The sequence below is a fragment of the Loxodonta africana genome, chromosome 15 (assembly GCF_030014295.1).
Source record: "Loxodonta africana isolate mLoxAfr1 chromosome 15, mLoxAfr1.hap2, whole genome shotgun sequence".
NCBI lineage: Eukaryota > Metazoa > Chordata > Mammalia > Proboscidea > Elephantidae > Loxodonta > Loxodonta africana.
Window position 1 is genome coordinate 10648454 of NC_087356.1, and position 22126 is coordinate 10670579.

The 22126-nt window shown below is 42.3% G+C and overlaps 3 protein-coding genes across 7 annotated transcripts in view; 1 reads left to right on the plus strand and 2 right to left on the minus strand.

Moving 5' to 3' along the window:
- Nucleotides 1-3241, minus strand: part of TGFBRAP1 (transforming growth factor beta receptor associated protein 1) — a 68290-nt gene extending 65049 nt beyond the window's left edge. The window contains exon 1 of the mRNA XM_064268578.1: nucleotides 1190-3241. The gene's annotated coding sequence lies outside the window, so the exon portion shown is untranslated. The remainder of the gene's footprint in view (nucleotides 1-1189) is intronic.
- A 28-nt stretch (nucleotides 3242-3269) lies between these two features.
- C15H2orf49 (chromosome 15 C2orf49 homolog) lies at nucleotides 3270-13226 on the plus strand. 2 transcript variants are annotated; one of them, XM_010593576.3, is made up of 5 exons: nucleotides 3275-3432; nucleotides 5831-5997; nucleotides 10404-10530; nucleotides 10657-10779; nucleotides 12902-13226. In XM_010593576.3, exons 1-5 carry the CDS (start codon nucleotides 3334-3336, stop codon nucleotides 12956-12958), a joined length of 573 nt encoding a protein of 190 aa, XP_010591878.1. In that variant the 5' UTR covers nucleotides 3275-3333; the 3' UTR covers nucleotides 12959-13226. The 2 variants fall into 2 exon arrangements, with proteins under 2 accessions (XP_003413660.1, XP_010591878.1); XM_003413612.4 differs by having other exon boundaries at nucleotides 3270-3432; nucleotides 10404-10779.
- Nucleotides 13227-20576: 7350 nt separating this feature from the next.
- FHL2 (four and a half LIM domains 2) overlaps nucleotides 20577-22126 on the minus strand; it is an 80796-nt gene continuing 79246 nt past the window's right edge. For all 4 annotated transcript variants that reach the window (XM_064268579.1, XM_064268581.1, XM_064268580.1 and 1 more), the window contains exon 6: nucleotides 20577-21191. In XM_064268579.1, coding sequence (XP_064124649.1) covers nucleotides 21040-21191 — 152 coding nt within the window. In that variant the 3' untranslated portion in view covers nucleotides 20577-21039. The remainder of the gene's footprint in view (nucleotides 21192-22126) is intronic.

A 22126-nucleotide genomic window follows, 5' to 3' on the forward strand; every position in this document is an offset into this window, starting at 1 on the left:
AATCAACTATTTCTTGAACAAATCCTATGTATTAGCCACTATGCTCCCCAGCCTATGCTAGAAGTTGGTAATACTGAAGTGGGGAAGCCATAATCCCTGCCCTCAAGTAGCTGATTTGAGTGTGGTAAAGCATAGTGGTTTGGCAGCTGTATGAGCATCATCTGTGAGCTTGTTAGAAATGCAAATTAGTATGCCCCACCCTAAACCTCCTAAAACTGAAACTCTGGGGGTGGGGCCCAGCAATCTGGTTCAACAAGCTCTCCAGGTGATTTTAATGCCCACTGATTTAGTACGCTTTGTGGAAGAAGTCCCCACCTGGCCAGACCCTAAGGCAAAAAAGAATGTGCTCCAGGGATCCGGTGGGAGTAGAGCTCAGTTAGGAAATGCCTGAGAATCTGCAAAAGGCTCACTCGCTCCTATTCACTCAGCACACATATGTTGCCAGGCACTGTGCTGGGAAGCCGGGCAGCCAAAGATGAAAGGGATACTGATTTCAAGGAGCCCATGGAAGAGGTGACCTGGGAGATTGGTTTGATAAGAAAGCCAGTAGTTCAAGTACATAATTGCATCCTTATTATAATGATTGTAAAAGAAATGAAAACTAAAAAAAAAATACAATCATTATCATGATGGTACTGAAGGCAGTTATTTGAAACTCAAAGCAGAATTATGTCCCTAAATATCTAAAAACACAGGTCCAAAATGTGAAGTATTTTTTAAACTGTTAAATTCATTTTAACGCTCATTAACTTATGCTCATTGATTTTATTTTACAACTAATGACAAAACATCTCTGCCATAAATATCTTAAATATTACACTACCAACAGTAGGAATCAGCACACAAGTCCTCAGGGTGTGTTCGGTTCATGATTCATTTGTTCAACGAGCGTTTACTGAGTACTTGGGAATATTATTATTCTAGTTCTTCCTTTTTTAATCCTGTTTTTGTTTTTTGCCTTGGGAAACATTCCCTCTCTCCTGAGGTTTCTACCGCGGAGGCAGCTAGAATACTCTTCATGGATTTAGTTTTAAGAAGGGAAATACTGGAAGGAAAAAGCACAGCTTTTACCTGCTGCAAAACATTTTTGTGGTTGAAGAATCTGAGGTTTCAGGTTAGGCGCTTAGTCCAGAAAAACCACAGGGAGAAAGAACACAGCAAGGACTTGTAACCACATTTTCACACTCACTTTTTTCCCTTATCCTTTGCCAGCATCCTGCCGCTTTTCTCCTTGGATGACAGTTGATAGCCTCCGATAAACCTCCAGGTAGAGGCAATAGAAGAGGCACTTTACATAGCTGAGCTCCAATGCTTACAATGCCGTGAAGTGGGGATCATAACTTGCATGTCACAGGTGAGGAAACTGGAGCTGAGAGGTGAAGTATTTGTCACAGGTGAATGCTGGAGCTGGGATTTTATCCAAGCCTGGGCCACTCTGAAGCCTGCCCTTTTTCCACTTCTCTACTCTGCCTCCTCTGACAGAAAACTTTTTTTTAAAAAACAACTACCAGTTATTAAGCACATACTCTGTGCAAACTGTGTTATATAATCTTCACTCCTTTGATAACTTTTCAAGGAAAGCGTTAGTATGGTATTTTCCTGATGAGGGGGCTGTAGCTGAGAAATTGAATTACTCACCCAGGGTCTCAATACAGAAAAGGATTTGAACCAATGTCTACTTTTCAGCCTTTCAAGCAGCCAATGTAGCTGCTATTGCCATCAAAACTTTTTTTTTTTCTTATCTGGAAAATAGGGATAACAATACCTATACACTAATCTCACCATTGTTATGAAAATTAAATCAGATTTTAGACAGCTCATACAATGAGAAGAACATTTAACTCCAAGTCGTTGTTGTGTGCCCTCAAGTCAACTGACTCATAGCGACCCTGTAGGACAGAGTAGAACGTCCCCATTAAGTTTCTAGGCTGTAATCTTTAAGGGAACAGCTTGCCAGGTCTTTTCTTCTGCAGAGCTGCTCACTAGTGCGTTTGAACAGCTGACCTTTTGGTTAGGAGCTGAGGGCTTAACCATTGTGCCACCAGAGCCCCTTAACTCCAAGTTAGGGCATCTAAATACCTGTCTCAGCTCAGTTTAAGACTGTTCAGCTTTAGCAAGTCATTTAATCTCTTTCAGATCGGCTTCCTCAGAACCAAAATGAAAGAACTGAGTAACTTTTAAGTTTTCTCCCAGATCTGAAAATCAGTTTCTAGAAATAAAGTGTCATATAAAGAATTCAGAAAAACTGCAAAACTCCTCTCAGCTTTTTCTTGCTTTTTTGATTTAGTGTCTCACTTATGTTACTCTTTCAAGGTTTATCTTTCGCATAATCAGAGTTGTTCGCATTTTTGTAGAAACGCTGTAAATTCCAATAAACTGATACTTCAAAGAGGATGCAAACAATGAGCATTTAGAACACGTCTGCAAGTTTAAGTTTAAAATAGGCAAAACGTTACGGAACCTCTCCCGTGAAAGATTTGACAGAAACAGGTCAGTAATTACTAGGAATTAGTCTTTGCCATCTAAAACAATGTTTAAACTAAAAACTGTTGCTTCATTATATTTCTTAGTACTGCAGAGCAATGTACTTGAATTTCAGTCTTGCTACTTCCTCATTCTATGATCTTGAGCAAATTATCTTCTGTGCTTCCGTTTCCTATCTGAAAAAGTGATGTATGTACCTCGTGGGGCTGTTAAGGAGAGTAAATGAGATGATCCACGTAAAATGCAGTACCAAGGTTTGGCCGTTATTACTAGCGTTTCTCAGCTGCTTATTAATTTTCACAGGTGGGCAGGTTACTTGTATTATTTCACAGAACTTCAGTGCCTCTTATGTTCCAGGCGCTGGGGATATCGGGAATGAACTAAATAAAGTCTCTGGTCTTAGTGGGCTTACATTACTTTGAAGGATAATTATGACTCAAAGATAAAACGGAAAAAAAGAAGAAAAACAAGACTTGAGACGCGGTAACTGCCATATTTAGAGTAAGGTGTATCTCTCCCGTAAGAACTCCCAAGGCCCCTGCCACAGGACGTCACAGAGGCGCGGCCAATCGTGGCAGCCTCCGTGAACTTCGCTCTTCCCTCTCTTTCCGTAAGACCTGAAACGCCATTCACCTCTTCAGCTGTCATCGCTTTCGAGTCCTTCCTCCTGGAGAACACTCGCCCGCAAGCGCTCAGCCCAGGGCTCCGCTCAACGCGACAAGGAGCAGCAGCCGCGCGCCGCACCCGGCGTGACGACACCACCCAGGCCCCGCCCTGCATACGTCATTTCCGGAACGCTGCCTTCGCGGAGCCTTGTGGGTGACCGGCCGGGGTCTCCTGGCGACGACGATGGCGGGGGATGTGGGAGGTCGCAGCTGCCCGGACTCGGAGCTGCTGTTGCACCCGGAGCTGCTGTCCCAAGAGTTCCTTCTTCTCACTCTGGAGCAGGTTGGCCGCTCCGGGGCGGAGGAGGAGAGGGTGGGCCCGCCGGGGCGAGGCGCTCGGACCTGAGCTCGCCCACGGTAACCCTCAGTGGCTGCGGAGAGTCCTGTCGCGGTCGCTCCTCCCACCCCTTTTCTGCCATTCATCATCCCACACAGATCTGCTGGGTTGCCTGCACCACCATGCCTCGCCCGCTCTCCGGAAAAGAGACGCCCTTAGTATCCCGGGGGACTTTTTTTCTGGGCTCCTTGAAGGCTCGGAAAAAGGAGTCTCAAGGCGACCCCTGCGGCAGTTGTAAGCAAGGCCCGGAGGAAGAGAGGGACTGGGAGGAAGGATAGAAAAAGAGAGATTGAGAGTAGAAGTCGTGGAGCGTCAGGGCCGGAGAGCATCTGAGGGATCGTCCAGTCCACACACCCTCACTTTGTTCAGAGATAGGGAAACTGAGGCCCAGAGGTGAAGTGACTTATTTAAGGTCACACCATCTGTAAATGGTACAGCCAAGAGAGAAGTAAAAGCTCCGGATTCTAAGTGGAGGGTTTATTTTGTGTTGCCTCTGTTAGTAAGAGAAAAATAAGAGTGATGTTTTGTTGAAAGTGGTAGAGAATTACTGAAATTTTCCTTGGGTTTTTATGTAGCATATTTTGCCTTCTCTGTGGTAGTAGGAGGAAACCCTGCTGGTGCAGTGGTTAAGGACTACGACTGCTAATCAATAGGTCCGCAGTTCGACTCTGCCAGGCGCTCTCTGGAAATTCTGTGGGGCAGTTCTGGTCTGTCCTATAGCGTCGCTATGACGGCAGTGGGTTTGGTTTGGTGTTAATAGGATTCCTTGTGGTTTTCCCCTCACTACTCTGTCTTTCTCTAGTCTCCTCAAGCCCCTCTACTAACTACAGTATTTTAATGATGGCAGCCATCCTACATCAGAATCACAAAAGCGCTTGTTAAAACACAGATTGCTGGACTCCATCGCCAAAGTTTCTGATTCAGTACATTTTTAACTAGCTTTTGGTGCTACTGCGGGGGCCACACTTTGAGGACCACTGCAATAGAGCAGTAATCTACCCCCTAGTCATCTTGTTCAAAAGAATTGCCAGGGCTTCCCCATACCTGAGTGTGAAGTGAAAGAATTTCTCATTTTCCTCTCTCGGTCCAAATTCTGTCAAGTCAATTCTGACTCATAGCGACCCTATAGGACAGAGTAGAACTGCCCCATAGGGTTTCCAAGGAGCAGCTACCAGGACTCCCTTGCCTGAGATTATATGTTTCCCATGATGTTGAAGGCAAATTGAGAAATGAGGGAGAATGAGATGATTTAGATAGGGATGCTTGGGTGATGACTGGAATCGATTTGAAAAGGCCTGTGATGACATGGGGAGCAGGTTATTCTAATTATATACTTTTATTGTCATCAGTAAGGGGATCACCAGAGTTTTCATCTCAAGGGCCATTTGAAATCTTGGCGATTACCCTCAATTTAATAAGCACTACATTAGAGGAAAGGAGCCCTGGTGGCACAGTGGTTAAAGCGCTTGAATGCTAACCATAAGGTCAGCAGTTTGAACCCACCAGTTGCTCCATGGGAGAAAGATGTGGCAGTCTGCTTCTGTAAAGATTTACAGCCTTGGAAACCCTATAAGGTAGTTCTGCTCTGTCCTGTAGGTTCACAGTGAGTCGAAATTGACTTGATGGCACCGGATTAGGTTTTGTTTTTGTTTTTAACATGAGAGGAACATGGGAAATAATAGGGTGAGACTTTGAGCCCACTAATTTGATCAGGATGATAACACTCAAGGTAGCTCTATGGGAGAATGTGGCAATTATCATCGTTGGCTTTCTTTTGTCTGTTTTCTCCAGGCAGTCCCCTATATTTAGCATTCTTTCTAGATTCAGATAATGTGATTGGAAATGTTCTTCATTCCTCATGTGCTGGCTGAACAGTTGTGGGCAGCAGTCCTTGCCACACTGAGGGCATGTGACAATTGTCTTTAAGCTGAAACTGAACCTAATATCTGCAGAGATTAACCTATTTATAATACCACTTTCTATAGTCTCTTATATAAGTCCCCGGGTGGCACAAACTACTGGTCAAAAGGTTGGTGGTTTAAACTCGCCCAGAGGCTCCTAGGAAAACAGACCTGGAGATCTGCTTCTGAAAGACCCCAACCTTGAAGACCCTTTTCAGCAGATCTGCTCTGCTACATGAGGTCACCATGAGTCAGAACTGATTTGACTCAACAGCGACTAACCACAACAGCATAGGGCTATATTAAGCGGGTGTGTGATTGTGAGAATGGTTTTGTAATTTGTTCTTTTAAACGATAATGTTTTACCATGTTAGGTAGGTAACCGGTTAGTTATTAAAATGAAGGCTGTTGTTTTGAAATTACTTTTCTTTCCTTTTTCACAGAAGAACATAGCTGTTGAAAATGATGTAAGAATAAATAAGGACAACCTTACTGATCTTTATGTCCAGCATGCAATACCTTTGCCTCAGAGAGATTTGCCAAAGAATAGATGGGGGAAAATGATGGAAAAGAAAAGAGAACAACATGAGATGAAACATGAGACAAAAAGGTACTTTTTAGTGGTTCTGGTTTTTATCTTATGACTAAACAATTGCTTTTTTCCTCCCAGGTGAACTTAAGTAAAAAATTCATTTATTCAACAATTATTTATTGAGCAAGGATCCCCAGTGGCGCAGTAGTTAATGTGTTCAACTGCTAACCAAAAGGACGGCTATTTGAACCCAAAAGCGGCTCTGCAGGAGAAAGATGAATGAACCTACTCTTGTAAAGATTACGGCCTTGGAAACTATGGGGCAGTTCTGCTCTGCTCTTTAGGGTCGCTGTGAGTTGGAATCAACCCAGTGGCAATGGTTTGCATTTCTTTATTGCACTGTGGTTATAGCAATGAATAAAACCAAAAATTCCTGCTCATATTTCAGTGGGGAGAAACATAATAAAAAAGTAAAATATCTCGTGTTAACATAGTCATAAGTGCTAAGGAAAAAAGCAGAACAGGAATAGGGATTAGAATTTTAGGTAAAGTAGCCAGGAGTTTACATTTCAGTAGAGAGACCTGTAGAAAGTACAAAGCGAGCTAGCATTTCAGGCAGAATAAACAGGACCCTGGCTCAGGTGTGTGCCCATCATGTACCAGGAACACAGAGAGACCATTAGGACTGGAGTGGAGCAAATCATGGGGACAGGAGTAGGACAGAGGCTTTGGGGTGTTTGGCGGAGACTGGGAAACCCTGGTGGCATAGTAGTTAAGAGCTGCGGCTGCTAACCAAAAGGTCAGCAGTTTGAATCCACCAGGCGCTCCTTGGAAACCCAGTGGGGCCGTTCTGCTCTGCCCTGTAGGGTCGCTATGAGTCAGAATCGACTCGATGGTAGTGGGTGTGCGTGGTGTTGGAGAGACTGTTGGAGCAAGGAAAGCTTTTAAGTCATTGAAAGAATTTTGGCTTTACTCTGATTGAGATGAGAAATTGCTGGAGAGTTTTGAGCCAAGTGCTGACACAGTCTGACGGACACTTTAACAGGATCACTCTGATTGCTGTATTGAGAAGTGATTTATGGTGGAGGGCATGAGAGTGGAGCCCTGGTGGTACAGTGGTTAAGAGCTCAGCTGCAGACTGGTCAGCACTTCGAATCCACCAGCTGCTCCATGGAAACCCTATGGGGCAGTTCTCTTCTGTCCCGTCGGGTTGCTATGAGTTGGAATTGACTCGATGACAGTGGGTTTGGGCATTTTTGTACGCGGGTAGGAGCAGGGAGACCATGTAGGAGGCTGTGCCATAATCCAGGAGGCAGATGGTGTGGTGGCTTTGACTCAGGTGGTACGGTGGAACCTGTGAGAGCCGAAACTTGATGGAACTGCCTTGTTTTTCCAGGTCTCCCAAGTTTTCTGCTTTTCACAGTGTGGTGTCTTACTACTTTTCAGTCACTCGTTTTGGTAGGAGATATTTGAGTGTTCCTTCTCTGACAGGTTTCTGCCTTACACAGGTTCCAGCTTTCACAGGTTTTACTGTAGTAGTGGACATCTTTAGTGGTTGGGGTCTGGATATGTTTTAGAGGTAGGGCCAATAGAATTTGCCAAACTGTGAGAAAACGGAGTCAAATAAGATGCTAAGGACTTTGAATAATATAGAAATGCAACTGTCACAAAGCTTTAGGTACTTAAAATTTTTTAGGAAAAGAGCACAAAACTACAAGCAAATTAATCTCCTTTTTTAAAGAAAAATACATTTGATTGATTAGTGTAATTGATTAGTTAAAGACAGTTTCCCAGGATTCTTAACTGAGTGAGTTACGTTTTCTTCTACATCTATTTGATCACAAGTGGGTGCTCTTGATCAATGATTTCATTTCTTTTTAGGGTCTTCTGTTTGTAAGGCATTGTCATAGACAATGCCCTAGAGACAGAAGGAAAAGACTCGTGAGGGGTGGTGAGAGGCAGCCATCATCAATACTAGTGAAGCGAGTAGCTCTAAGTGCCGGTACGGTAAAGTCTGCAAAACCTGGGACCTGGGTGAGGTGGAAACCTATCAGAGAAGGCAAATGCTAATGTTTTCCACTAAATAAAGACCAAGAGAAAAGTTATCAGACTACACCCTGTCAAAGGTGGAAAACTTATGAGACCCAGAAAAATAAGACAGTCCATTGAGTTCTGGTTCCCACAATTTCCCTGTAATTTTTTTCTGTGGTTATAAAGAAAACCTTGTAATTTCTAGGGAGATTACTCCCCAAGCGTGAGACTAGTTAAAGAATACGTGTGCTTCTGGTCTTTGAGAAAATAAATGCATGCAGAGTCTAGACTTTGATCAAGAATACATTTCAGTTCAGGTGGTCATTTTAGCTTGATGATTGCACAGTGGTGCAGGCTTTGTGTTAGCATAATTCATACATTTTTGTAAGTTAAAACTACATGTACCTTTGAGTTTATTTTTGTTGATTCTTACTAAGGGAGTGTTTTCTTGATTGCTACATTCAAGTATGCTGTACTGAGCAAAGCTCTCAACACTAATTAGACTTTCTGCCAAAGCAAACCTCATATGACGGCCCCTGTTAATCCCTCAGTATCATTTTGGAAAGGATCTTTGATTTCATTGAAAAAATTCACAATTTGATTCTTAAATCAGTATTAAAGCTGGAAGGAGCTAAGAGATCATCAAGTATTACCGAACACACTTGTTTTGTAGCTAGAGGAACAAAGACCCAGAGAAATGTGACTTGCCTAAGGTGACACAGAGAGGACCAGATACTTAGTGTTATGGGTTGAGTTGTGTCCCCCCAAAATTGGTGTTGTAAATCCTAATCTCTCTGCCTGTGGTAATAATCTCATTAGGGAGTGGGTTTTCTTTGTTATGTTAATGAGGCGGGATTAATATAGGGTGTGTCTTAATATCTTTTGAGATATAAAGTAAGCAAGAGAAGCAGAGTGGGGGGAAGACGTGCTAAGGCACATGAAGACTGCCCAGGACCAGATGCTCAGAAGAGACCACGGATCTTCCTTCCTGGCTGACAGAGGAAGCCTCCCCCTGGAGCCGGCCCTCAGAGTTCAGACTTCCAGCTCCTGAACTGCTGTCGTGTGTCTGTCAAGCTGTCTGGAAGGTTTGCCACCGCATTTCACAGATAGCTGGGCTACCTTTGGTGGACAGGCTCAGCTGAGCTTCCAGACTAAGACAGACTGGGAAGAAGGACCTCGCCGTCTGCTTCTGGAAAAACGGGCCCATGAAAGCCTTGTGAACAGCAGCGGAACATTGTCTCCAAGACTCCAAGGATTTGGAATAATACAGAAATGAAACTGTCACGTAGCTTTAGGTTAAAAAAAATTACAAACTATAATAGATTTATTAAAATATAAATTTGTTTGTTAAAGCCATCACTTTGGTGTTTCCGTTGCGGCGGCGCTAGATGGCTAAGATGCTTAGTGCAGTGCTTCTCAAACTTCCGTGTGTCCTGAGTCCCAGATGGAACTCCCCTGAGCTGGTGAGCCCCACTCTCAGTTCACTTGACTTCCCTTCTGGAGTGGCCGTGAGCGTCCAGTGAGTTTGCTTTTCCGTCTTCTGTCAAGTAATGTTCATTGGTGTCCCAGGGATTGGTGAGCTTGGCCAGTCACCTGGGATCGGGCTAAAAAATGCAGATTCTGATGCAGTGCTCAGGACGAGGTCCCAGATGCCACATTTCCAACTGGCTCCCAGGGCGACAGTGATGCTCGCAGTCCCTCAGCCATGTTTTGAATTGTAAGGCTGAAGTGTTATTCAAGTAGCTGGCTTCTCAAGTTCTTTTAATGTATTTAATCAAAAGTTGTTTTTTTTTAAATTGTTATATAACTTGAGGTATAAATGAATAATGAATGTTTTGATGATTTACTTATTTTTATGATTAAGAATGGACAGTAGCTTTTTAAAGCTAAATGTAAAGACTCACCAAACTTTAAAGTTACCAATTGCACAAATGTTACAGTTACAGTTAGTTTAGAGAATACTTTGGCTTTAGAGACCTCTAATGAATGGAATAGAACGTTCTGCCCCATGGTTTGTAGGCTGCCACTGTAGTATAGCTTTCTACTCTATTATCCTTTCTAAATAATAATTAATGAATGGTGAAAGTAACACCATCAGTAAGCTGGTAATTTTTTGTTTTAAGGTAGTAGGAAATTCTGTTTTGACCTCTAGAATTAGTTCGTTGCTTTGTGTTTTAAAAATAACTGTATCTTGGGTGTACGTTAAAGCGTACTTTAAATTTCTTGTAAGTAAATGTTTTAAACTTTAAAATAAATCACAAGAAAATTACCATTTCAGTTAGAGTGAGCAGAGAAAATTTTGTTTCCGGTAGTCCCACTTACAATGGATTAGTCTTATCAATAAATCTTTTTTTTTTTTTTTTTTTTGGTTATTTATTTTGACTTTGAATCCCAGTGAATGAGTTTGCCTTTCCAGATTGTATTTTTCAAAGAGTCCATTTCTGTGGTTTCAGGAGTGCCACTGTAGATGGGTTAAGGAAAAGACCCCTCATCGTGTTTGATGGAAGTTCAACAAGTACAAGCATCAAAGTGAAAAGGACGGAAAACGGAGATAGCGACCGACTGAAGCCTCCCCCTCAGGCAAGCGTTACCAGTAATGCCTTTCGAAAATTATCAAATTCCTCTCCAAGTGTTTCACCCCTAATTTTGTCTTCCAATTTGCCTATGAATGATAAAACGGAACACGGTAATAATGACACTAAACAGAACCATGACTTAACGCATAGAAAAAGTCCCTTGGACCCTGCGAAGCTGCCACCTTTGTCCCCCGGTGGAACCACTTCAGTGAAGTTAAAGCGGGCTGCTCCTAAAGAAGAAGCGGAGACCGCGGTGAGTCCTGGGCGACGTCCATCCTAGCACGTGTGGGCGGAACCCGAGTGGCCTGCCTGGCAGCCTGGATGTGCCAGGTGTGCTGCAGGCTGTCCTTGAACCTTTTCACGGCTGCTCTTCCATGTCCATCTCATTACTTCTATGTGTTTTGAACTCTGAAATTGTGAAATCCATGATGATAAACTCTTGTTTTAAAAAAGGCGCTCAATTTATTTCTGCTTAAAATATGTAAAGAGAATCTCTTAGGCACTTCCCCTAGGTCTTTTTCGTTTAGTTCCTTTAATAAACTATCTTGGAACTAAAAGATGGAACTACGCCTTTATTAGAGAGGCTCAGAATGTTAAGTAACTTGCCCAGGGTCACGTTTCTTAAGTAGCATTTTGTGAACTGACTTTAAGTCTGTGTATTTACACTTAAAACCACACCAGGATCTTTTTAAGGTTCATCACTTCTGCCTCTCCACCTCAGTGGACCTCTCTTTGGAAGGATAGAAGGTTGGGGGAGTCTGTTATGTTGTGCTCTGTTGTATTGAAGCATTTATTCAGTAACATTTGGATGCTTGGATTTCAATATGCTGAAACAAATTTGGTACAGTTACATACTTTAGAATTTAATTAGTGAGTTACTGTTTGTTTTGTTTTTAAAATATGGTCAGTCCTTCCCTAGGATCCTGAGAAAAGTGATTTTATTTTTAAACATCCAGCAATTTTATAGCCTTTATTCTTGTAGTATACTTTGATTATTATCATCATCTCATTCTGTATTAAAGGAACCAAAACTCAAAGCAGTTCAAATATTCTAAAACAGTAGTAGACCCTATTAGAGAAAAAATAAAGCCACTGTGTGCTTGACCGGCCCCAAAGTTTTTCCTTGTATTTACTCATTGACTCCTTTCAGCAACCCTACAAAGTAGGCACCATTGATGAAGAAGCAGAAGCATTGAGAATTTAAATAAATGCCCAGGTTTCCAGAATTCATGAGTGGCCAGGCTGGAATTTGAACTCAGACCTCTTGGTCCCCTAAACATGCTGCCTCAGTACTCCAGCCACTTTTGTGGGAGAGAGGGTGAGGTGTTCCATGAGTTGGAAACACCCAGATTTCAAATACTGCATCAAGGATTGAGCCTCGAGGGTGTCTCCCCAAGTTCTTCACCAGCATTCCTGTGCCCAAGGGGATAGCACTCTTTGACCGGCGTTTTTTTTTTTTTTCTTGTGTTGTTAACATTTCCCACTAATTTCGGATTGTGAAGTAAAGGGAGGAGATGGGGTTGGCAGGAGGGAACAAGTCAGGAGCAACTGTGACTGCACGTCAGGATCACCTGAGGAGCAAAAACGCACACAAAGTTAGAGCCCAGTCCCCGACTCCACTGTGGGTTGTGGGATAAGGCCCAGCTGGGAGCGTGTTTTTACGTGCCCTGGGTGGTGTCTGTTGTGCAAGCAGTTGAGAACCAGGGGGCCAGAAAAATGAGAACCAGAGAAGGCTTATGTTTTTCTGTTTCGTTTTAACCATTTTTAAATGTACAATTCAGCGACGTTAATTATATTCACAGCATTGTGCAGCCATCACTACTATGAATTTCCAAACCTTTTTCATCATCCCAAACAGAAACTCAGTACCCATTAAGCAGTAAGTAACACCCCATTCCTTCTTCCCTCCCTCCAGCCCATGGCAACAACTAATCCACTTTTGTGTCTGCATTTCCCTCTTCTAGATAAGTGGTATCATACAATATTTATCCTTCGGTGTCTGTCTTGTTTCACTGAACATGTTTTCAAGGTTCATCAATGCTGGAGAATGTATCAGAACTTGATTTCTCTTTATGACTGCATAATACTCCATTATATGCATATTCCATATTTTGCTGATCTGGTCATCCACTGATGGACATTTGGTGTTCCACCTTTTGGCTGTTGTGAATAGTGCTACAGTAAACATTGTTGTGAGGCTTATTTTTTTTTTTTTTTCAATTTCCACCTGCTCATCAAGAAATACATTCCCACCAGATGGCAGTACTGAGCTACTGTTACTGTATTAATAGTAAATCTTGGTGGTTTTCAAGGTGTTCACTTTATTTGCGGACATTTCTCGGAGTATAAAATGATAATTGTTCATGTCTTTTCAGAATAACCTGAAGCCCCCAGAAGCGAAGAGGAAGATACAACATGTTACATGGCCATGAAGGAAAGTTACCCAAAAAATGTAAATATAGCTATAACTAGTTTTTCAAACAAGTTCACATTTATTGACAGTATTAACAAAGATCCTGATTATTAAGGAATTTTCTTCAGAGGTTTAAAATTAGGTTAAAAAAACTATCGTGTTTCCTTTTTTTGTTTTATTTTCTCTGCCTTCCTTTAAAATTCTTGTCTCTCATGCCCTGAATAGGAAAGAGTTTCTTTTTAAACTAATGACTTAGTATAAGTCATTTATATTGATCATAGTCAAATCATTAGGTACAAGTCTGGTATAAAGCATTCAATGAATTTTAGGAATTGTTCTCATTTGTCTCTTTCAGAGTCTTTTTTTTTTAACTCAGATATTTTACTAGGTCACAATTTTTCCCAAACAGAAGACTGTAACAATCCATCAAAATATTTTAGTAAATATTGCCAAGCTCATTCTCAAGGGTTTGCCAAGAGAAGCATCTTTGTAGTGCTGCCAGCAGACTAACCAGGATGTGCAGGTAAATTGCTGCTCTGTGAGTGCTGACACTGCTGCTGCTTCCCGTGAAATCCGAGGGTACCAGTGCTTGCTGTTGTCCTGCCCTGGACGCGGCACCAGGATTAATTTACTATGAATCGGCTGGTCTGTTTCCCTCCTTGCATCTTTTCGTGTCACGCAGTGGTCCTACCTACTCTTCATGAGCAGTCTGTGATCTCACTCCACATGTTTGCTTATTGCTCCCTCTCAGGAGCTTCACTGTTTTCAAATTAAGTTTACTTTAAAATCTTCAGGCTAAGTAATCATGTTAGAGGTGATACCTGATGGCAGACAGTATGGAAAATAGGAAAAGGAGAGGAGAATTGCAGAACTTCAAAGAGTCCGGGAAGTATAGCAGGGAGGGGCAGAACCAGTGTCATCTGGAGTAGACGGTAGAGGAGGGACTAAAGTCAGAACAGCAGAGGGGAAACGGCTCATAGCTAGACTGGGCACCCTGTATGTGTGATGTGGACAGCTTCCCACTGGCTGTCTCACAGAGAAGTCTCTACTGAGGTGTTCTATTTTGTTAAAATGGTAGGATCACTCCAGTTGTGTAATGGAAGTCAGTGGGAAAATAGGATTTACCTTATATTCATGAGTCTTAGTGTCAACTTTTCTGCCACGTATTTCTAACCAAGAATGGACACTATATTTTTTTCCCTTGTATGTTTGATCTTCAGATTGGGTTCTGCCTTTTTCACTACTTTAGAAAGTCTTGTTCCTCTTTTGATGTTAAAACAGCCATTTGAGCTTCTATTGAATAGCTTTAGAAAGAGTTAATTCAGCCTTGCAGGTAAGTACTGTACTAAAAGTTGAACCTACAGTTTTTAACTCTTCGGCCTCTTCCAGACTGTGAATCAGTACACAGAAGGCAAAAATTATACTTCCCAACTGTTGCATAAATCGTTACTGGTTTTAAATACATAGTTACCTGCAGGGCTGGTATGTATAATATTGTTGCCATGCATCTGTGATCCTATAAATGTGTGTTACGGGAGATTTTCAAAGTACAAATTTTAGAGTAGAATGACAAATTCTGCTTATATTCAGTTGCCCCCTCTGCTTCCATGTGCATTTCTCTCTTAGTTAAGAGAGTTAGCCATTTGACGATTTTGAGTCAGTGGAAACTTATTTTTAGTTATTCAGTGAGATGAAGTTTTAATTTGTATATTTAACTTACAGAGTAGGTTGGTAATAACAGCTGAACTGTGTAACATTGTTGCTTCAAATTGAAGTTTCTCTTATGAACATTCAGAGTCATTGCTCATGTAGCAGCATCCTGAGCTATTTTGAGCTTGCAGTGTGGAGAAAAGCTAACCTCTGTTCCTGTATTCCGTAATGCCCCCACCTTACGGATCTGTGCCTTTAGAACGCAGGTAGATACAGCTTGTCTTGAAGCGTCGTTCTCCACGTAGTGAAGGACTGAATGATGGGAACGGATCAGAAGTGTTGGGAGTCTTCTGTTTTGACATGTTGCTTGGCGTGCTTTAAAGGTTAGAAGGACTTGATTTTAATGGCAAACAACTTTGGAATAACCTTTACTCACTAACATGGGTTAACACTGTTGCCCCTGAGTCTGTATTCCAATAAAGCCAGATTTTCTTATTATTGAGATTAGCAAACGAATGGCACCAGCGTCAGTGGGCGACTTCTGAGGTACAGTTACAGGCACTTTACCACTGCCTGCCATTGGCAGATTGTCTTTGTTCTTTTCTTTCCCTCTTTGTTCCGTATCCCTTTTTCTCATTCTCCTTTCCCGTACTTTTAGCTTCTTTACTTCCATTCTCCTTTATTTTTTCTGTAGATCCCAAGCCTAGGCTTAGGTTTGTAAGTCATATTGCTTGGCTTTGCTCACTCACTGAAGGGTGAAGGTAGGCTGTCCCCCAGTACTCTTTCATTTGAGGGGTCGTAGACTGCTACATGAATTCCAGAAAGTCTCAAGACCCTGCAGCACCAGGGCCCTAAATTGCTTGTAATTTTAAAACAGTTACAGTGACTGTCAAGGTGGTGTAGTTTTCCAAAATAGTTTTATTAGAGAGCTGCCAGGCACTTAGGAAAAGTTGGTTCAACTGATACTATGAAACCGTAATATATTTGTTAGTATTAAAATTCTTCAGAATTGTAATTATTATTTGAAATAATATTTTGGTTGGCTTAAGTTTTGAGAGATGATTCTTAAAATGATCTAGAGACTCATTCAGTAGCAATGATGTTTTTAAAACTTACATTAAGTAAAACTGCCAGTAGATTAAATCATATGCCTGTAAGAGCTTCTTCTATTTTCTACTGTGGAACTTCAGTAATTTTTAGAGGCTACAGAATGGTCAGAATGTTTTTAAGTGTGCTCTTTTATTAAATGCTTGTGCAGGTTTTGTACTTCAGTACAGAAAAGTATAACCTTGTAATGTACATTTTTGTATGTAAAAAAACTTTTAAGTAGCCTTATCCTTATTTAAATAAACTGAATAAAAATGATCTTTTGAGTATGCCTGTTATTCATTAAAAAAATAAAATTAAAAAAATACTCTGCAGTGACTTGATCTGTTTTTATTTGAGTAAACTGTATTGAAAAGTGTTATTCTTTACAATCCAGTCTTCTGTATCCGGATCGATAGAGATCAGGCATAACCCAAATAGTCCAGACGTGTGTCGGGCCCCTGCTGTGGATGAGAGGGCACCAGAGTGGTCTAGTGTTTGAGATACCATGGTGCTACAGAGGCTGACAGAGTTCCCTGGCTGTAACCGAAAGGTTGGAGGTTTGAGTTCACCCAGAGGTGCGTTGGAAGAAAAGCTTGGCAATCTACTTCCGAAAATCAGCAATTGAAAACCCTGTCAAGCACAGTTCTGCTCTGGTACACATTTGGAACTGGTTACTTTTTTGTGGGGGACATGAAGTGGGGGGCCCAATGAGCTTATTCTAAAATTTATATGAAAGAGCAAGGGCCCAAAAAGTACTGAGATAATCCCTAAAGAAGATGGGGAGGGGGCCTCACTGTATACTGAGACTGAGAGTTAAAAACTAAGGATTAAGTCGATGTGAGTTTTTTTTTTTTCTTTTTGGTCCCTTTTTTTCTTTCCTCTTTCTGGTACTCCCATTATGCATATGTTGGTGTACTTAATGGGGTACTACATTTTACTGAGGCTTTTTTTTCTCTGCTCTTCAGATTGCATAATCTCTATTATCATCTACAAGTTCACTAACTTTTTTTCTTCTAACTGAAATTTATGTTGAGCCCCTCTAGTGAATTTTTTATTCAGCTATACTTTTCAACTCCCAAATTTCCATTTGGTCATTTTTATAATTTCCATCTGTGTGGATATTCTTTATTTGATAAGCCATTGCTGTCATACCTTCTTTAGCTTTTAAAACATGGTTTCCTTTCGTTCTCTGAACATGTTTATCTGCTAAGTATGTCATGTGGTCTGTTGTCTGCTTTTTTTTCATGTGTGTGGGTCACACTTTCTTGTTCATTTGTATGTTTCATAATTATTTTTGTTGGATACTGGACATTTAAAATAATACAGCTACTCTGGTTACTGATCCATCCTGGGACTTGATGATGTTTGGTTATTTTGTTTTAGTGCCTTGGCTGGACTAATTCTGTAAATTCTATTTCCCCTGCAGTGGGTACCTCTGGTATCCCTGCTCAGAATTTTTCCTTTATTTTAACCTTGTCATCTTGGCTTACGAGAGGTTGTCCCTGGGTCCATGTAAACCACTTTCTGAAGAAGAGGTTGTGCTTACTCCCCTTTAGCCAATATTTTCACCTTTTACTATTGGGTGTGTATGTGTGGCTTGGAGAGTGTTTCAAGGCTCAAAAAAAAAAAAACCTGTTGCCATCGATTCGATTCCAACTCATAGTCAATCCCATAGGGCGGGGTAGAACTGCCCCATAGGGTTTCCAGGGAGCAGCTGGTAGATTCAAACTGCCAGCCTTTTGCTTAGCAGCCTGAGCTATTAACCACTTCACCACCAGGGCTTCACAGCTCAGGGAGTTTAAACCTTTGCCCTGTGTTCAGCCAGGGACGTGTAGCTCGGAAGTTCTTTTTTCCGGTAGCTTCGGAGGGGCTCAGCCTTAAGGCATGCATAATCTTACACACCACCAGAGATGAGTGTGACTGTAAGCCTGGCCTCCCAGGAGTTGCCCTGGGGTCAGAGTAGCTTATCATTGAGCCAGTGTTTGATCAAGGGTTCTGCTTTAGTCCTTTGCTAATACGGTTTCTACCCTTTGCTGATGAATCTGTATGTGGCTTTGGGAATACTTTCAGGTCAGCTCAACATGCCACTCTGATTGCTCCTGAGTGGGTGTAGCCTAGTCCCTGCGCACAGCATTCTGGCCCCCAGGGATGAGTGGGATCCCAGAGGGCTCTTCTTGATTCTCTTTCCCTGGTTGTCCCTGTTAAACTTTGGGCTGGTCTGCCATTTTGTTTGTTTCTATTAAGATCATGGAGTGGCCCTCTTAATTGGTTGCCACTGAGATCTCTGTTGTTTTTGACAATGCCCTTAGGCACACATTTCTCCATGTTGTTCCAAATAAAGTCTATCCTCAGCTTCTGAGCTACCAGTCCCTAGAGCCTCTCCCTCTGGGGGCAGGAGAGCAGCCCACTTCTGGGTGTCACTTCTGCTCTAAAAGTGGTGTCTGAGGGGCTGGGATTGGTAGCCCCTGGTCTTCTCAACTTGCGCCTCCCAGTGTGGTACCTCTGCTGTTTGAGCAGGTGGGGGCAGGGACCCTCGAGGGCAATCAGAGCCCCAGTATTCTTGGCCTGTCATCCCTGGGGCAGAGCCCTAGACCAGTTGCTGTGGGGAGAGGGAGCCCCTCCTGACTGCACTTGCCTGGAGTAGATGCTCAGGGTGGAGCTTCTCTCGTGAAGCTGGGGGTGAGGGTTGGGATGGGAGCAGTTTGTAGCTCAAATCCCACAGAATCCTCCTGCTCTTACACTAGAACTTAGTGGATTTTCTTGAGTAAATGTTTCTCTATTTGCTGTATGCCTTTAGGAAGATATTCAGATAGTTCCTCAAATTGTGAGTTTTCTTTTTTCTCTAATTTCCTCCAGTTAAACGGTTATTTTGCTGGGAAAAGGGTCTGCTGAGCTCCTCATACCACCATTCCAAAAGTCCTGCCAGTTCAATTCTTTTATTTGGGCCTATGAATGCATGGTTCAAAGGAGCCCTGGAGGTGCAGTGGTTAAGCCCCAGCCTACTAAGGAAAAGTTTGATGGTTCAAACCCACCAGCGGTTCCACAGGACAAAGACTGGTGATCTGCTCCCATAAAGATTACAGCCTAGAAAACCCTATGGGGCACTTCTATTCTGTCATACGGGGTCACTGTGAGTTGAATTTCAACTTGATGGCACCTACCACCACCATGCATGGTTCAGGGGTCAGCCAGAGATTCGTAGATGATTTATACAAAGAACTTGGGGCTCTCTTTTCCATGATTTCTTCCCTCATTTTCCAGGGGCTGTATTTGCCCCAAACTCTGTCCTTTGGTTCTTCAAAACAATAAAGACTACAAGTTTTCTATCAGAGTCTTAGCTGCCCCACCGAGTCCAAATTAGGAAATACCCAGTGCCATTCTTTTCTTTCAAGCGTCAACATCCTTCCAGTATCTGCCTACTCTGAATGTTTATTTTCAGACTTTAAAAATATCTTGTCCAGAATGTATAGTTATTTGACGGAAGACTGGTTCAACACGAAGGAGCTACCTACTGGAAGTGGAACTCCCTGACCCTTAATTGAAGGCTGGGTACCTATAGGCTTGGTGCATCTGTGCTATTAGTGAGGAAAAGGGAAGTGAAATTTGGAATGCCTTTACTTTTCTGAAGCAGGGAGTGGCTAAACAACCAACAAAAGACGGAGGTATTCTTTTTAAGCAACAGCTCAAGCCAACTAGAAATCTGGAAGGCCTCAGACATTTCTATTACCCAGATTAAGAAACCGACTTCACATATGCTCAGCATAGATAGGGCTGTTGATTTCTATTGTTTTTATCTGTTGCGCAGTACATCATTTTTTATCATACCATCTCAGAAAACTAAAGTCAAAAGGCCACTATTGCTACATCCTAAAAAGAGAAAGCTGTGATACCCTACCCCATAGATTAGCTCAGTGCTTTCCAGTTGTTTATGATGCTTTCCAAGATTATTTTACAGACTAGCGCCAAGCTAAATGCTCAGTGTATTATTTCTACAGCAATGATTCTTTTCTGAGACACCCGGCTTCTGGAATGCCCTAAATTGGTAGAGGGTTGAGAATGTAAAGATGAACAAGATGTCATCTCTGGCCCCAAGTTGTGTGTGTCCTTTTGCAATCCTTCACGTTACTGAAGAGAAGGCAGGTCAGTGTTAGGTATTGTTACGGATTAGAGTATGTCTCCCAAATATGTGTTGAAATCCTAATCTACACCTGTGGATGTGATCTCATTTGGGAAGAGGGTTTTCCTTGTTACGTTAATGAAGCCATATTGGCGTGGAGTGTGCCTTAAACATAATTCCTTTTGACACATAAAAAGAAGAGGTTAGACAGGGAAGCAAGCACAGAGGAGAACACAGATGCCACATGGAGATAGCCAAGGAATGCCGAGGTTACAGAAACTCAAGAGATCTGTCCCCAGACTCAACAGAGAGAGCCTTCCCTAGGGCCGGGGACTGAATGTGGACTTCTAGCCCCCTAAACTGTGAGAAAATAAATCAAAAGCCACCTGCTTGTGGTATTTCTGTTATAGCGGCACTGAGAAACCACGACAGGTATGGACCCACGAAAATGGGAAACAGCCAAGCTCTGTCAGGAAAAGTGCCCTGAAAACTGGCTTTACAGTTGCCTCATGTTCTGTTCATATCCTGGAGCTTATGTTACTGCATCAAAGCCAGGGAAGAGTCTGGGGAAGAGGCAAACAGAGAAGGTAGCAAGAAAGAGTGCTGATAGAAGGATTTCTTTTTTTTTTCTAATGAAAGACGTGATGCAATTTAACACTGCCACAGTCCATCAGAATTGGCGCTTCATACAATGATGACCGGACAGTGCAGTAAAGTGTTATTTATACTGAGACCCTTCATGTTTAGTCACTAATGTCACACACTGTACATGGCAAAAGAGTTTGTACTGAGTAACTTTATTGTAAGTCACGTAATCTCGCGTTAGGCTTTATATGACAGGAAGTTACACAGTTATAAGATACCAACCCTTCATGACCTTACCTAGTTGGGAAAAGTTTCAAGTTCGTGACACACGTTCATTGCACTTAAAAATTAAATACGCAGTGAGAGAAAGATACATTTATAATGACATCATTCAAAGGAGTTGTACTTGCGGATTTGTCTTACTCCATTACAAAAATTCAAAACCACCTTCCCACCCAGGGTTTACGTAAGCTTTCACCTTCCCTGGGACTGAAGTAGTGAAATGGCTTAAAAGGCTTAAAGAAACGTGAACGTCACCAAGAAGCACAAGAGGAAAGTCCTGACGTGGCTGGTGAAAACCGGAACACCATACTGCCTGGCTGAGAAAGAACATATATAAATCTGTATATACTGCAAGCAGTAGCTTCTCTGTTTCGCCTTCAGATATCTTTTCCACAGTCAGGGCACAGGATGTCGTCCCTTTCTGTGAGGAAGCCTCGCCCCACCAATGAGAGGGAGCATTTCTTACAGTTGAAGCAATCATTATGCCACTGCCGCTCTTCAAAGGAGATGTACTTCGTGCCTCCAATGCCTGTGAAGAGAGGAAAAATAGCGCCAGGTGAAAACAGACAGAAAACTAGTTAAAATCAGGCTGTTGTTAGGTGCCGTCAAGTCGATTTCAACTCAGAGAGACCCCCATGTTACAGGAGAACTGCCCCATAGGGTTTTCTAGGCTGTAGTCTTCACAGGAGCAGAGAACCAGGTTTTTCTCCCCCTGGAAACACTGGGTGGCTTCAAACCACCAATGGTTCTGTTACCAGCCAAGTGCTTAACCACTGGGCCATCAGGGCTCCTTAGAATCAATGGCTACTAGGAGTAAAAAAGGAATCGATCTGATCCATTTCAAAGGTTCAATTGTGCAATACTAACAACCAGACAGCTGAAGGTAACAGAGTTGGAAGTGGCACGTAGTGGAACTTTTTCTGTGGCATTAAATAACGCACTTTTCTCTCCCCGCCCAGTCACTGATTGGTGTAGCAATTCAAAGGAGCTGCCATCTGTTCTCCACACGAAATTTCTCGGCATGTTTAATAGTTCAGTCCAGTGCCTGGTCTGTCAGCCAGCCTCACTTTGGAGGACACAAAAGAAGTACCTGGAATTCGCCCTGTGCCCTCCCAGTCTCACCAGGATTCTGTGGACCACCTGGGAGAGCACAGCACCATTGCTCAGCCTGAAAGTGCCAGCTTTCATTTTGCTCTCACAGGTGCAGTTTTGGAGATGATCCAACCCAAAGCAGAAATAATAAACCTACAGGGAATAGGCCACAGGCTTTTAAGTGATCAGGTGAACAAGAGGTGAAGTGGTTACTGCTGAAATGTACCTAATACAACAAGGAAAAAAGTAGTTACTTGTTCAGAACCTTTGCTAGGCCTAAAGATTAGAGTTATAGAAACATATTCCCATGCTAAAATATTAGACTTTGTTATCTTCAAATTGCTCTGTGTTTAAGAGGGAATTCTGTGAAAT

Coding starts and splice junctions, on each gene's coding strand:
- C15H2orf49 (XM_003413612.4), top strand. CDS start 3,334: ATGGCGGGGGATGTGGGAGGTCGCAGCTGCCCGGACTCGGAGCTGCTG. Junction 3,433..5,830: donor TTCTTCTCACTCTGGAGCAG/GTTGGCCGCTCC, acceptor CCTTTTTCACAG/AAGAACATAGCTGTTGAAAA. Junction 10,780..12,901: donor AAGAAGAAGCGGAGACCGCG/GTGAGTCCTGGG, acceptor ATGTCTTTTCAG/AATAACCTGAAGCCCCCAGA.